The 13,664-nt window shown below is 31.7% G+C and overlaps 1 protein-coding gene and 1 long non-coding RNA gene across 2 annotated transcripts; one reads left to right on the top strand and one right to left on the bottom strand.

The window, feature by feature from the left end:
• The first annotated feature begins 579 nt into the window (after positions 1-579).
• LOC117133408 lies at positions 580-7,135 on the top strand. The gene is made up of 2 exons (XR_004457188.1): positions 580-5,301; positions 5,357-7,135. It is a non-coding gene; the product is annotated as an uncharacterized LOC117133408 (long non-coding RNA).
• An 11-nt stretch (positions 7,136-7,146) lies between these two features.
• LOC103863232 (F-box protein At3g54460) lies at positions 7,147-13,567 on the bottom strand. Its single transcript, XM_009140991.3, has 8 exons — positions 12,854-13,567; positions 9,664-12,192; positions 9,369-9,576; positions 9,043-9,300; positions 8,894-8,953; positions 8,695-8,825; positions 8,410-8,524; positions 7,147-7,489 (listed from the first exon to the last, which is right to left on the bottom strand). The coding sequence occupies exons 1-8, from the start codon at positions 13,378-13,380 to the stop codon at positions 7,340-7,342; spliced, it is 3,978 nt and encodes a 1,325-aa protein (XP_009139239.1). The 5' UTR covers positions 13,381-13,567; the 3' UTR covers positions 7,147-7,339.
• Between the last annotated feature and the right edge of the window lie 97 nt (positions 13,568-13,664).

Below are 13,664 nucleotides of genomic sequence, written 5' to 3'. Positions count from 1 at the left end.
TAAAAGTAGATAAAATAGGATATAATTTATTTTCATTTCTAAACGATAACTTAAAATACATTAAGTTATTGTTTAAATATTACACAGATTTATTAGAATTTTTAAAATATAATATATAAATATATATTATATTTAAAATGAAAATATATTATGATTAAAGTAGTTACAAAGATTTAATATTATTAACTTTAAAGAAATACATGTTAATTTTTATACATGTATTATATAGTTTGATAATGTTAATCCATCTTACCAACATATTAGATTTTATTTTTGAACATAAATAATTTATAATTACGAAAATAAAATATATAAATATATAAATTTAATACAATTTTATTATATTTAGCTCAATATAATAATTTTAATTTAATGTGATTGATTATGATTATATAATAACTAAAATATTATAGATTTTTTATTTTTCATTTTATATAACTGTATATTAATGTATAATAAAATTTTAAACTAATTTCGAAATTAGTGAAAATATTTAAATATAATTTCAAAAATGAAGATCTTGTAAAAATCTTTTTAAACAGATTTGTTAGAATTTTAAAATAAATATATTTATATTTAAAATGAAAATGAAAAGATATCAAAAGATACTATGATTAAAATATTTTAAAAATTATATTTATTATTAGTCTAAATTAAAATATAGTATGAATTTCTATGAATAGGTCCATTAGGTCCATTTTTAAAAAAATCACACATGAATCAAGGTTGTGACTTCTGTTTTAATATATAAGATGGAATAGAATGCTCATTCCATCAATTCCAAAAAAATCAAACCAAAATACAGAACATTCCAAAACCATTTGGATAAAGAATAAATGGAATGAATTCATTCTATTTTTCTACTGCATTTCATTCATCTTATTTCATTCTTCTATATTTCATGTATTTTTTTCTGATTTATCAGTTACAACCTAATAATTTTAGGAACGGATATATGATTCAATCTGCTATAACCATATATATACAGAAATATATTTAAACATTTTATATATAACTTAACTTATAAAAATGTTATATTTTATATAAGTTCTAAAATATTATTGTCTATTAAATTTATTATATTAGTTATTAAAATTTTAAAACATCCAATTCTTTTGATACTATCTAAAATACCTTAAATATATAAAAGAGTTGTCACAAGAACATTTTTCATTTCAAATTTGTGGATTTTTGTCCTTGTTTCATTGAATTTTTATTTGGCTTTCAAATAATTAAGTAGAAATCAGTAACCGTAAATCCGATTAAGGGAAAATGAGCATTTAATTCCCGAAGTATTTGAAATCGGCAGTTTTAATACTCAAGTATTGCTTGTGCAAATTTATTCCACAACTAATAGTTGACTACGTAAAATTAAGAACAAAATAGTCAACTGTTAACTAATGAATGGAAAAATAACGGTTTCCAGAAACTTTTTAACAGTAGAATATTTTAATCATGATTTTGCGCAGTCAATGATTAGTTGGGAAATAAATAAACGCATATAATACTTGAGTATTTAATTTGCCGATTGAAAATACTTGAGGAATTATAAGCAACACTCTTTTTTTTAGAAAATCATAATTTGAAATATTCTCAAGTTAGATATAACCAATATACGAGAGTTTTATCTATTTGAAAGAGATTTTTGAGTTTTAACAATGACGTATAAAATAATACAAATAATATAGTTGCATCGTATTGTTCGTATTGTTGATGTACTTCATGTTTATAAAATCACTTATGGATGATTTCGTATTGCTTAGACCATTATATGTTGTACATTGGATCTCTACTGTAGACAATCATATCTAATTATCTGTACTTTACACATTCATATATTGTACATCAGCAATGCAATGCAAATGTAATTATATTATGTTATTTTATATGCTTTTATAAACTAAATAAATCTTTTTTGGAATTAAATATCTTGTATATTATTTCAAATTATGAATCTTTCTTAGGAAATTCTCTCAAATAGCTATTTTTAATTTTTTGTCACAAAAATAGCCATCAAGAAAGAAAATGACCAAAATAGCTTCTTTTTTGAAAATTTTAATATTTATTTTTTATTTTTAAAAATTTGAAACCATATCCCCAAAATCACACCCTTTTAACTCTAAACGCTAAGTATAAATTAGTTAACCCTAGGGTAGAAATATATTTTTACCATTTAATAAAATTTATTTTGGTCATTTTCTTCATTGAGGGCTAATTTTGTGACAAAAACTAAAGAAGACCATCTTAGGGAATTTCTCATCTTTCTAACTATGAATTATTTTAAAAATCATCTAAAGTGATATAAACATGAAGTACATCAACAATACGATGTAACTGTAATTATTTTGTATTGTTTTATATGTCATTGTAAAAAATCAACAATCTCTTTCTAAAGGTAAATATCTCGTATAGTGATTTTATTTAACCTGAAAATATTTTTACTTATGTTTATTTAAAGGGATTGATGTTAGTGACTTTCAATCTTATAAGAAATATAAAGAAAAAAATGAGTTTTTAATTCCTCAAGTATTTTCAATCGGCAAATTAAATACTCAAATGTTATATGCGCATATTTATTCCCCAACTAATCATTGACTGCGCAAAACCATGATTAGAATATTCTACCTTTAAAAAGTTGAAGGAAACCATTATTTTTCCGTTCATCAGTTAACAGTTGACTATTTTGTTTTCATTTTTGCGCAGTCAACTATTAGTTGAGGAATAAATATGCGCAAGCAATACTTGAGTATTAAAACTGCCGATTTCAAATACTTCGGAAATTAAATGCCCATTTTCCCATCCGATTAAGATCCGAAACCAGAAATTATATCGAGTTCAAGCGGATTTTAGAGATGTTACTAAACCTGAACTAAACCCGACTAAATCCAAACTGAATCTGAACATAACTTTTATAATATCAGAAACCCAAAAATCTGAAACCCAACTAAACCCGAACTGGAATCTGATTTCCTGAATGCCCAACCCTAGTTTTTCCACATCTTATTTATACTCTTTGTAAGGTGATAAAGGAAGCGCAAAGTTAAAGAGTTCTCAAAGCTATTTATATGAGTTTATAAAACATTTATAAAAATAAAATTTGTCCTATATATGAAACTAGAAGTCACTTAAGTGATTTTTTCTCACATGTCGATCATTTGTGAAGTTCTCGCAAAATTGTTATAACTTTCTTGATCAATTAATTTTAATATTATTTATTTTAGTTTAAATTTAAAATAATAATCTAGAACCAAATAATACCACTTCTCAAATAATATAAATTATATTACAAATAGTTACTTATTGTAACGAATTGTTGAAACTATATAAAAAATAATAACGCTTGATCAATTCTTTTTATATTTATAAACTGCATAATATAATGAACGGAATTTTTATAATTTTTAATTATTTTAATTAGGTCTAAATTAAAAGGTAAGTTTAAAACTAATTATTATTTCTTGCCAAATAACCTAAATGATATTACAAATAATAATTAATGGTAGCCGATTTTCAAAATTATAGAAAGTGTAATAATGTCTGATCAATAATGAATAGAAAACAATTTATAGAAATTGATATAATGATTTCATATTCATTCAAAATATAGTCGTATATATAATAATTATTAATCTCTTGTAATGTTCATATATGCTTTATAAATAATTAGGCTTTAAAAATTGGACGGATTATATTTAATGGAACATGTGAAAACTTTTATTTAAAAAATGTGTTGCATTTAAGTCAAATAATATAGTGAATAAAGTAATGTTATGATTGAAAAGAATTCTAAGATAGATTTTTAGTTCATTGATTGTATGTTTTGTATTACTGTTTAGAGAGAAATTGGACGGATTATATTTAACGGAACATGTGAAAACTTTTATTTAAAAAATGTGTTGCATTTAAGTCAAATAATATAGTGAATAAAGTAATGTTATGATTGAAAAGAATTCTAAGATAGATTTTTAGTTCATTGATTGTATGTTTTGTATTACTGTTTAGAGAGAAAAGTAAATATTTGGCAAAAATATGTAAAAAAAAAAGGAAAACATTAGCAAATATTTAATAAAAAAATGAAATTATAGTGAGAAAAATAAGAAGAGACCGATGAAGAAGCATAATATGTATTGGAGAAGTTAATGTGATAATTACATATATAATTCCACAAGCATTTTTATTTCTAAATATTCATCAATTATTTTTACATCAAATTTATAGAAACTTTACCACTGATTTTCAAACTATTTGAAGTTAAAAATTATATTTTAAATATTTCTAATTATTATTCAAAATATATGACATTGTATACATAATATATATTTTCATACGTATTTAAATCTTTGAATTCACGGACAACCACCTAGCAGTCAATTATAATAGGATTCTAAATTAGTAAATTAGATAACTCTTTTCTTTGTGTGTTTGTGTTGTTGATTCAACAGAGGAGATGGAATTAAAAAGGTTGAAGCAAAAGGGAGCCTGCATGCACTACATCGATTCATATCGTATAGATTTCAACAAGGAATTCCCTGGAACCAAATTTGTTGGAGATATGGTTTTAAGTGGCTGAAATAAATGGAGACAAATGACTTTAGATGATAAAAGTTCTTATGTAGAAATGGCTGAGAAAATTACGACTCGGTACTGCGAGAGTTACGCGTAACATATATGATATAAAATTGACTTTTCTAATTAATTGTGTTTGATTATCATCATTTGAATTTTAATATTTTATCTATTTTTATACATGTACAGTGGGTCTCTGCTTATGTGATTAGTTGAATGAATGAAGACAAAGCTATTTTCGCCGCTCCAAAGAAGGACAAGGAAAAGAGAATGCTGCAATGAAGGAGGAGCCAAAAAAGGAGAAGAAACAAAAATTGAAGAGAAGAGGCTTGGTGAAAAAAAATATTTTTATCATACCGAATGAGACTTGAAGAACTTTAGACTTTTAATGATTTTGTTAGATCCCAGATTTGTAATGATATATGATCATAAAACTTTTGCAAGATGGTCATGATTGTTTAAGAAAGTTAGATTTTTTTTTTGACATCATGTTTAAGAAAGTTATACAAATATAAGTTAAAATGGAAATATTTTTTTTTGTTTTAAGAAAAAAAATCATTTTATTTTTAATGATAAACTAAAAGTTAGCTATATACTATTATATTTTATATATCATTATGTTTAGATAATATATTATTGTGAGTTTCAGAAAAGATTAATATATAGTTGCTGATATAAAAATTAACATATGTTTATCAAAATATTACATAGTTTACGATTTTAACATGTTTAACGGTGAAAGATTTTATATTTATTGAGTTACATGAAAGCACTTTTTAAAATAAATTAGGTGAATCTGCCTATTTAATATAATTTAGTCATTTTTAATTTATATAGTACTTCGATTTTAAAATAAAATTTATATTAATATCATTATGAATTATTAACATTTCAAATATTTATAATGGTATATTTTATAAATAACATATGAACTAGGTCGCCATTTTATTTGTTTATGCCAAGCTGGCTTTCGAGTTCAGAATCTGGTTAGGATTAATATAGCTTCTGTTGATGAAAAAAAAATATATATGCAGATTTTCATAAAATACTATATATTTATTTGATTATTGTAAACAATCAAGTAAGTGATATTAAATCTATAAGGAAATGGTCTTAATATGACTTTGCGTATTAGATGTTTTTAGTGACTCTATTTTTTTTTTTTTGAAATGTTAAATTTATTTATCAACAACAGCGAAAATGTTTACAATACTGAATATTTGGTAAGATTACAAAACTTGCATAAAACTTGAATTGGATACGAGACTTGCAAGCCTTTTCTAAATGCTTCGCTCCAGCCACCTAATCATCATGCTTCCGTAGAAAGCCACATTCTTGAAATGTAAAGAGGACACTCTGTTTCTAATGGTTTTATCCATTGTGCGAATGAGTTCTGATGCATTACGATAGGTAGTATTATGCTTCCTATTGTTTCTTTCGCACCAAACTCCATGGATAACTGTTTGGAATGTCAAACAAAGAAGGCACAGATCAACAGCACTACGTCAAGGAGAGAGGAGTGTTGTCACCGTGAAGTTCCAATCAGGAGAAGGGCGTGGCAAGATGGCTTTGGTAAGTTCTGTCCAGATGGTGTATGAGTATGGACAAGCAAAGAAAAGGTGGTCGCGAGTCTCATTCGGTTCTCTACAGAGGCGACAAGCTTAGTTTTAGTGACTCTATTTCAATGGAGTAGATAACCTTTTTGTTATATTGATCAAAAAAGTTAAAATTAATGTATAAAATTAATTAAGTATTAGAATAAGACTTGACCAAACTAAACTAAAAAAAAAACTAAAATACAATAAAATTAGAATCAACACACATTATATAATAATTATAAATGAAAGTCGAATCAGTTTAAATATGTAATTCTTGCGTAGTGCAGAAAAAATCTCTAGGTTACTCCTTTTCCTTTTGTACAAAATCGTTGTGCAACTTGATCGAAACCTAAACATTTCATAATCCAAATTTTACTTAATCATTATATTGGGACATAAAACTATATCTTTTTTTGTTTAACTGCCATAAACTGTACCAAATTCAATTTTTTGGTCAACCTATTTCAGATATTTTTTATCCACCACAAATCAAATTTAAAGTCCAGTAAAAACTATAAAATTAAATAATTTTGTAACTATATAGTTTTAAGATTTTCTAGAGTTATTAACTTAAAATAACAGCTAATTACAATTCTATATTTTTAAATTTTATTTTGGATAAAATAAGAAAAATAATTTAATTTATTGTTCGTATAAATTATTAAACTTTTAAATCCGAATTTAATATTCTTTTCTTACACTATTTAATTTATATATTTACAACTACCTAAGTAAACCCTAACCCACATAAAATCAACTTTTAAACATGAAAACGTTATTGATCAATCAAATTAGTACGAAGATAAGATACGAAAACATCAACACATGAATTTCTTGGTCATTATTATATCAATCTAATTAAGCTGTGTGACTTCCAATGTTCTATTCATCACCATTGTAAACAACACAGAAAAAACAAGAATTAGAAAAAAAGAACAAAGAAAAGAATCCCTACACAAAATTACTCAAGGCATCAACAACATACACGACCCCGCGCAATACCCCTAGTGTTATAAATTTAAAACATAAATGTGATACGATGAAGAAAGATTATTCGCAATATGTATGGATTACATTGTTAAGATGTCAGCTGGTGTTTTGATTTGAAAATGAAAAAGCATTCGACTTCTATAAGTTTCTAATGATTTAAAACAAAAAGTTAGTGAAGCCAACTATTATGTGTTGCCCTCTGATCGGACAAAGATAAGATGAGACAAGTAATTGCTTTCTGCCAAATCATGTATCGTGCGCCTGCTACTTCGTGTTGTCTCTTGCTCCACTTTTATGTAATCTCCACTAGATAATCTATCACTCTTTTCAGCATCCTGCTTAAAACAACAACAGACATGGAGAATTTAGACGTCCAATGATACAACAAAGACGACCACATTCATCATATCCTATATTATTCAATACTCAGACAAACCACCACCAAAAGATATGTTCAAGTTTTTTTAGTCTGATGACTAGGGGTGGGCAAAAAATCCGAACCGAACCGATCGAACCGAACCGACTGAACCGAAACCGATTTGAACCAAACCAAAGTCCATTTCAAATCATTCGGTTGAAGAGTTTTCCAACCCGAATGGTTCAGTTCAGTTCGGTTTAAACTGAACCGAACCGATAAACCGAAGTGTGTTTTATAGTTATTTAAATTAAAAATATTAGTGATATCAAGATATTAAAATCCTAAGACTTAGCCCAAGTAATTTCCTTTTGCACGAAAGAAATCCTAATATAATTTGATTTCCATGACACTTCGTCTAACTTTTGTAATATTTATCATTAAGCCCACATAATTTCCATGTTAATTGTTATAAAGTTATAAACTATATTTGTAACTTTTAAAAAGATTTTTATTTGGTTTAATATTGAATTTAATTTACATACTTAATTTTTTATTATGACCAACGCGATTATTTCATGATAATCATACATTTATGTATTAAAACATGATTTCTTGTACAATAAATAAACTAAGAGAAATCTGATTAAACCGAATCGAACCGAAATACAAACTGAATCGAATACAAACCGAACCGAATATAAACCGAACCGAACATAACTGAACCGAAATCAATCCAAACCAAACTAACTATGGTTTACTTTAGCTGGAAAAATTCTAGAACCGAACTAACCAAACCGAACCGAACTCGAACCGAACCGATAAAATAACCGAAGTGCCCACCCCTACTGATGACTAACTAACAAATTACAAAAAGGAAAAAGAAAGAAGCAATTGTACCTCGAGGAATCTCATCATTTGCTCTTCAATCGTACCACGCATGGTTAAGGTTTCTACATAAATAGGGCGTTTTGCGCCCATCCGATGAGCACGACTGATCACTTGCTCTTCCATGCTGCTCATTTATTCAAACATTTGTAGGTGTCAGAAACACCATAGAAAATGAAATAAAAACGTTGACTATAGACGCTAAATTGTATAAAAGGCGTTGCATGCAGTGTCAAGAACACATGTGTTACAAAGCTCAAATGTTTGCTGAATGAAAAGAAATGTTCAGAGTCATACCTTTTATCCCAGATTGGTTCCATCAAGAACACATGTGTTACAAAGCTCAAATCAAGACCTAGCGCAGCACTTCCATCCATCAAAAGTGCCATGCAATCAGCATCGTTCTGGAACATGGCTAGATTTTTCATCTGAAAAGTTGAAATCGAAAGTTGTTAGCAATACAAAAGAAAACAAGAAGCATCAACAGACAAGTTACCTTCTTAGACGAAGGCATTGGACTGTACATTCCAGCAAACTTGATGCCAGCAATTTCCAACTACAAAAGCATGATTTACAATTGTTCAAAGCTTTCAAACACAACTGAAAGAAAAACAACGACCTAACGAAATAAATAGTAATTCATACCTGTTGTTCAATCACGTGAATATGCTCAAGAAATTGAGAGAAAATCAGAACTTTATCAACAAGTACCATCTGAGATCTCAAATCTTGCCCCAAAAAGGCTTTCGAGGTACCAGGGATATTCTCTTCAAGGTTGTCACAGCTACTCTTGTTGAAAGACAAAATGCTTTTACGATTACCCTCATGTAACTTCTTCAGTCTGTCCACGAGATAGCTGACTTTACTGCTAGATGTTGATTGCCAGTCAGGATTCCAGTCATCCTGCACAATAAAGATAAAGCATTATGTGTGTTCAAATCCTTAGAGCTTATAAGATGGTTTATTTATACCTGATTATATGAAGGTTGTAACTCAATAAGGTCCTTTGGCACAGGCCATTTTGGGTTTGGGTTTTCTGGTCGAGCCAACAGAGTTTGCATCTCATATAAGTATCCACAACCAGGAAAAGTACATCTTTCGCTATCAAGAGAAACGCAATCCAGGCATAGTAAGTGTCTACATGGAGTGATCACAGGAAGTCGGCACCATTCCCCACACCTGTTTATAAGATTGAGGAACAAAAGAAAAATCAGATAATAGTGTCAAATGCCCTAAACTAATGACAATACTGGATTTAAGACATACCTTTTACAGTTACAGCCACTAATAAGGCAATTTTGAATAGAAGAATACTCCACGGTAGAATCGTCCAGACCACCTTCAACTAAAGCATCCATTGTCTCTTTAATATCCTGACCAGCGTCAGTCATTTTAATATGCCCAGCCACACAGCAAGATAGTCTGACATTATTTACGGTAGCGTTTCGAAATTTCCACTGTTTAGAGTTAAGAAGACTTTCGACATGAGACGGGTCATTCCAATCAGCTAATAAGATATTACGCCTAACTGACTCCACTAGTTCATTGTAGCTTCTTGCATGTCTTGGAACGAAATTAAGGTATGTCGACTTCTTGATACATGGAGGAATCGTCCGCAGATCTTTCTTTCTAGAACATATCATGCATCTCTGAAGCAGCTGAAGCAAACGAGAACGACCCTCCTCTATTTCTGCTTCAAATGGTCTAAGGATGCCAGCTTCCCAATACTTTAGATTGTCTCCATATACTTCCTCGTGAAGAAACTTTAAAAGAGGTTGGAGATGCGAAAGCTGGCTATTTGGCGTGTTTGGGGTTGGTGTTCCTGTCAGTAACCAACGACTAGAAGCTGTCAGAGAAACAGCCATTTGGAATTTATTTGTCAAACTGAGACTAGAACCAAGAGTGTGTCCTTCATCTAGCATGACCCTCAGCCAATGCACTTGAATCAATGGGCTTTTCTTCCGAGGATTCCATTCAGCACTTAAGCGACTAAAAGTTGTGATCACAACATCATAGTCCCAAGCCAGGTTGTGTGGAGAAAGCTTCTTATTGTCAGTCCAAACGAGGATACGTAGCTGACCAGGGCTGACATGTTTATCGATTTGTGTTTTCCAGTGATCAACAAGATTCGCAGGCACGACAATTAGAGTTGCTTTTGACAAATACAATCTAAATGCATCCAGCGGCTGACAGAGAGCAACCTTGAGGGCAGGTGAATCAAACACTAAGTTCTCAAGAAGCTTTGGATAAAACCATCTCGTGACACCCTTTTCAACTCTACTTGTTAGACCAAATGCGTGAAACAATCTCTGGTATCCACGGACATTAACTGGTGGACCTGGTAAGCCAACTGTTTCCATCAGTGAGAGCTGCTCAAGAGAGCGTTTAGCAAGCCAGATTAAGGCTTTATTTACGTTTGAATTTACTGAAGACTTGTGTTTCCTAAGGACACTGGTGAAGAAAGAAATGTTTTCATTTTCTTCACCGGAAGCTCCCTTAGTATAAAACCCTTGCAAGTAATTTATTGGTTGAGATCTATCCCATAATTGTTCAGGATCCTTGCAACTCTGATATGCAGGGTCAGCATTGTTGCTACAAAACCATGCAGAACCAGTAACAGATACACCGTCGTCTACTATTCTCCGCCACTTTGAGCAAGCATCACACTGTACCCAAATATCGCTTTCCACATCCGAACCAGTAGGACCCTTTCTCTTACAACCAGTTATCCTACCAAACTTCTTCCAACTACCACTTCTTTTAGCTTCCATCACTTCAGAGAGCTCAGATACGCCATTATATACAGGCAAGAGATTTTTTCTGACATTACCCAGGCTCTGTCTACGTTGATCTTCTATATCAAGGATAGTTCCATATTCGTTTTCAGAATTTGTGTTCTTACACTCAGAAGTTTGACCATCTGAACCCATCAGGCTAGCTTGCTTAAGAGGCAAAGATTTCGACTCTAGCAACGGACTAAAAGCTTCCAAAGAAAGCTGGCTTCGAAAGCTACTTGGACTTAAAAACCTCTTTACAGTTAACATGCCGTTAGAAGTGATCTGGTCACTAGTGTACTCATAATAACCGCATTTCGTGTCATTTTTATGTGTACACCAAATTACAGGAAGTCCCTCAGGCGGATCAGCCATTGTTCCCAGCGTCTTCAGTATAAGTGACAATGCTGTTATCGTCTTACCTAAACCTGGTTCATCGCAGAACATTCCCCCTCGAAAATCCTTGACCATGGGGGCTTCCTCAGTGGTTATATCACCAGACACAACATTTATGTAAAAACTAAACCCATCCTCAGTACTGAATTCCAAGTATAGGGGATGTGAGAAAACCTCAGGTTTCCTCTCACGCTCCAACATCCAACCAACTGCTGACTGCTGATGAGGAAATAGTTTAAGATTCATACATGGCACAATTAGAAAGGCCAATGATCTAAAGAGACGGCAGGCTCCTGCAACGCTGACAAGATCTTTCGGGTTAAGTTTCATCAGAATGCTTGTCAAAACGTCATCTGGGAGATCCCAAATTCCAGATGCACAAGCGTCAGTGGATGGTAATATTCTAGAAGAATCGAAGACACCGTTATTTCCTGGACTTGGCAAGCTCTGAAAGATTTCATGTAGCTTAAATAATCTCCTTCCTGGAGAATCTGGGGCATTACAGTGCAGTTTGCAACCAAACACATGGCAGTCTGATAGATCCCAGATGGCCTTTATTCTTCCATTGACCTCTTCCCAAATACTTTCCCCGCTAAGGATTGAGCTTCTCAGTCCCCAGTCACAGCTGCAAAGAACTGGAATACATTAACAAATGCAAGAATTGCAACTTTTCACGCTCATTCACAAAAGACGTTCACATTCATATAGCATATGATGCATTTCCAAACGGATAATTCATATAGCATATGATGCATTTCCAAACGGATACATAAGAAAAAGGAAAAAGGAAGACAGATAAGAAAAGTGTCTAGACTAGGTGATGTCCAAGCTGATCGGCAACAAGGAGGAGAAAGAAACAGCATTGCTTATGCAAAACGTCAACATAGCTAACAGTAGATTACATAAGCAAAGACACGTGAGGCACACATCAGAATCACACACAACATCTGTTTCAGTATATCAGCCCTTATTCGCACTAAACCTACAAAAATACAGTTAAGAAACTGTCCTAAGCTACAGAAGGTGGGACTAAGTTCCAATTGAGATCGTCTCAGAACTTTTCCTACATATATAAGGAAGAGTGGAAGACACTAGGGAAAGTATATCTATAGATATTGATAGGTAACAAGGAACAAGAAACAGCATTGCTTATGCAAAACGTGAACTTTAATCAACATAGCAACAAAAATATGTTCAAGCGTTCAGCATTTATTCACCCTAAACCAACACAGCTACGGTTAAGAGACTATCCTCCACAAGGTGAGACTAAGTTCCAAACGAGTTACCTCAGGTGCTTAAACAAGGCAGCAGCAGTAGCCTGACACTTAGGAAACTGCCATCCCGACCACAATGCAACAGGCATATACACATCCACTAACACCACAGCTCTCTCTTCTCCACTCTCACGCTTCTCAGCCTTCACCACTCGACATTCCATCTTCAAACATTTATTAGCAACCAAAGCGTGAAGTTGATTCACTACGCTCATGCTTCCATTCACCATGCCTATACTCCTCACCATCTTCTTCCCCCGTCCATTGCTCTTCGATTTCTGAGACTTGTGGCGTTTCGGTGTACTCTCCGATCCACAGTTATCAACATCATGATCACCTTCGACGATGATTTCCGGAGTTAGGGATTTGGGATTGGAGGTGGAGTTGACGAGGGATAGGATCAAGCCGTTATCGGATTTGAAACCATCATTGGAGATGAAACAAGAGGAGCCTAACGATAGTTCATGCGGCGATTCGACGGAGACAACGGCACGGAGGAAACCACAGAGTTTGTGATCGGAATCGATGGAAGCTGCCATCGGAATAATCTTAATCGATCGCGAGGTGGAGAGTGATTTAGGGTTTGTAAAAAGATCTCATTCTCTGTTTCTCTTAACGAAAAAAAAAAGAGAACGAAGCAGAAACCAAATCTATAAATTTATACGGGCGAAAATCTTATCTCTAGTTCTCTCGTCCACGTCAGCAACGAAACCACGTACGCCTGCGTAGCAATTCAGACAGATCCACGTGTATCTCTTTTTTGGTAACGTTTTTTCCCGGTAAATTAATATATTAATAGATCTACAACTAAATAAAGCATTAC

Source organism: Brassica rapa, chromosome A04, assembly GCF_000309985.2.
Source record: "Brassica rapa cultivar Chiifu-401-42 chromosome A04, CAAS_Brap_v3.01, whole genome shotgun sequence".
Classification (NCBI taxonomy): domain Eukaryota; kingdom Viridiplantae; phylum Streptophyta; class Magnoliopsida; order Brassicales; family Brassicaceae; genus Brassica; species Brassica rapa.
This window is presented reverse-complemented; position numbering and strand designations above follow the sequence as displayed.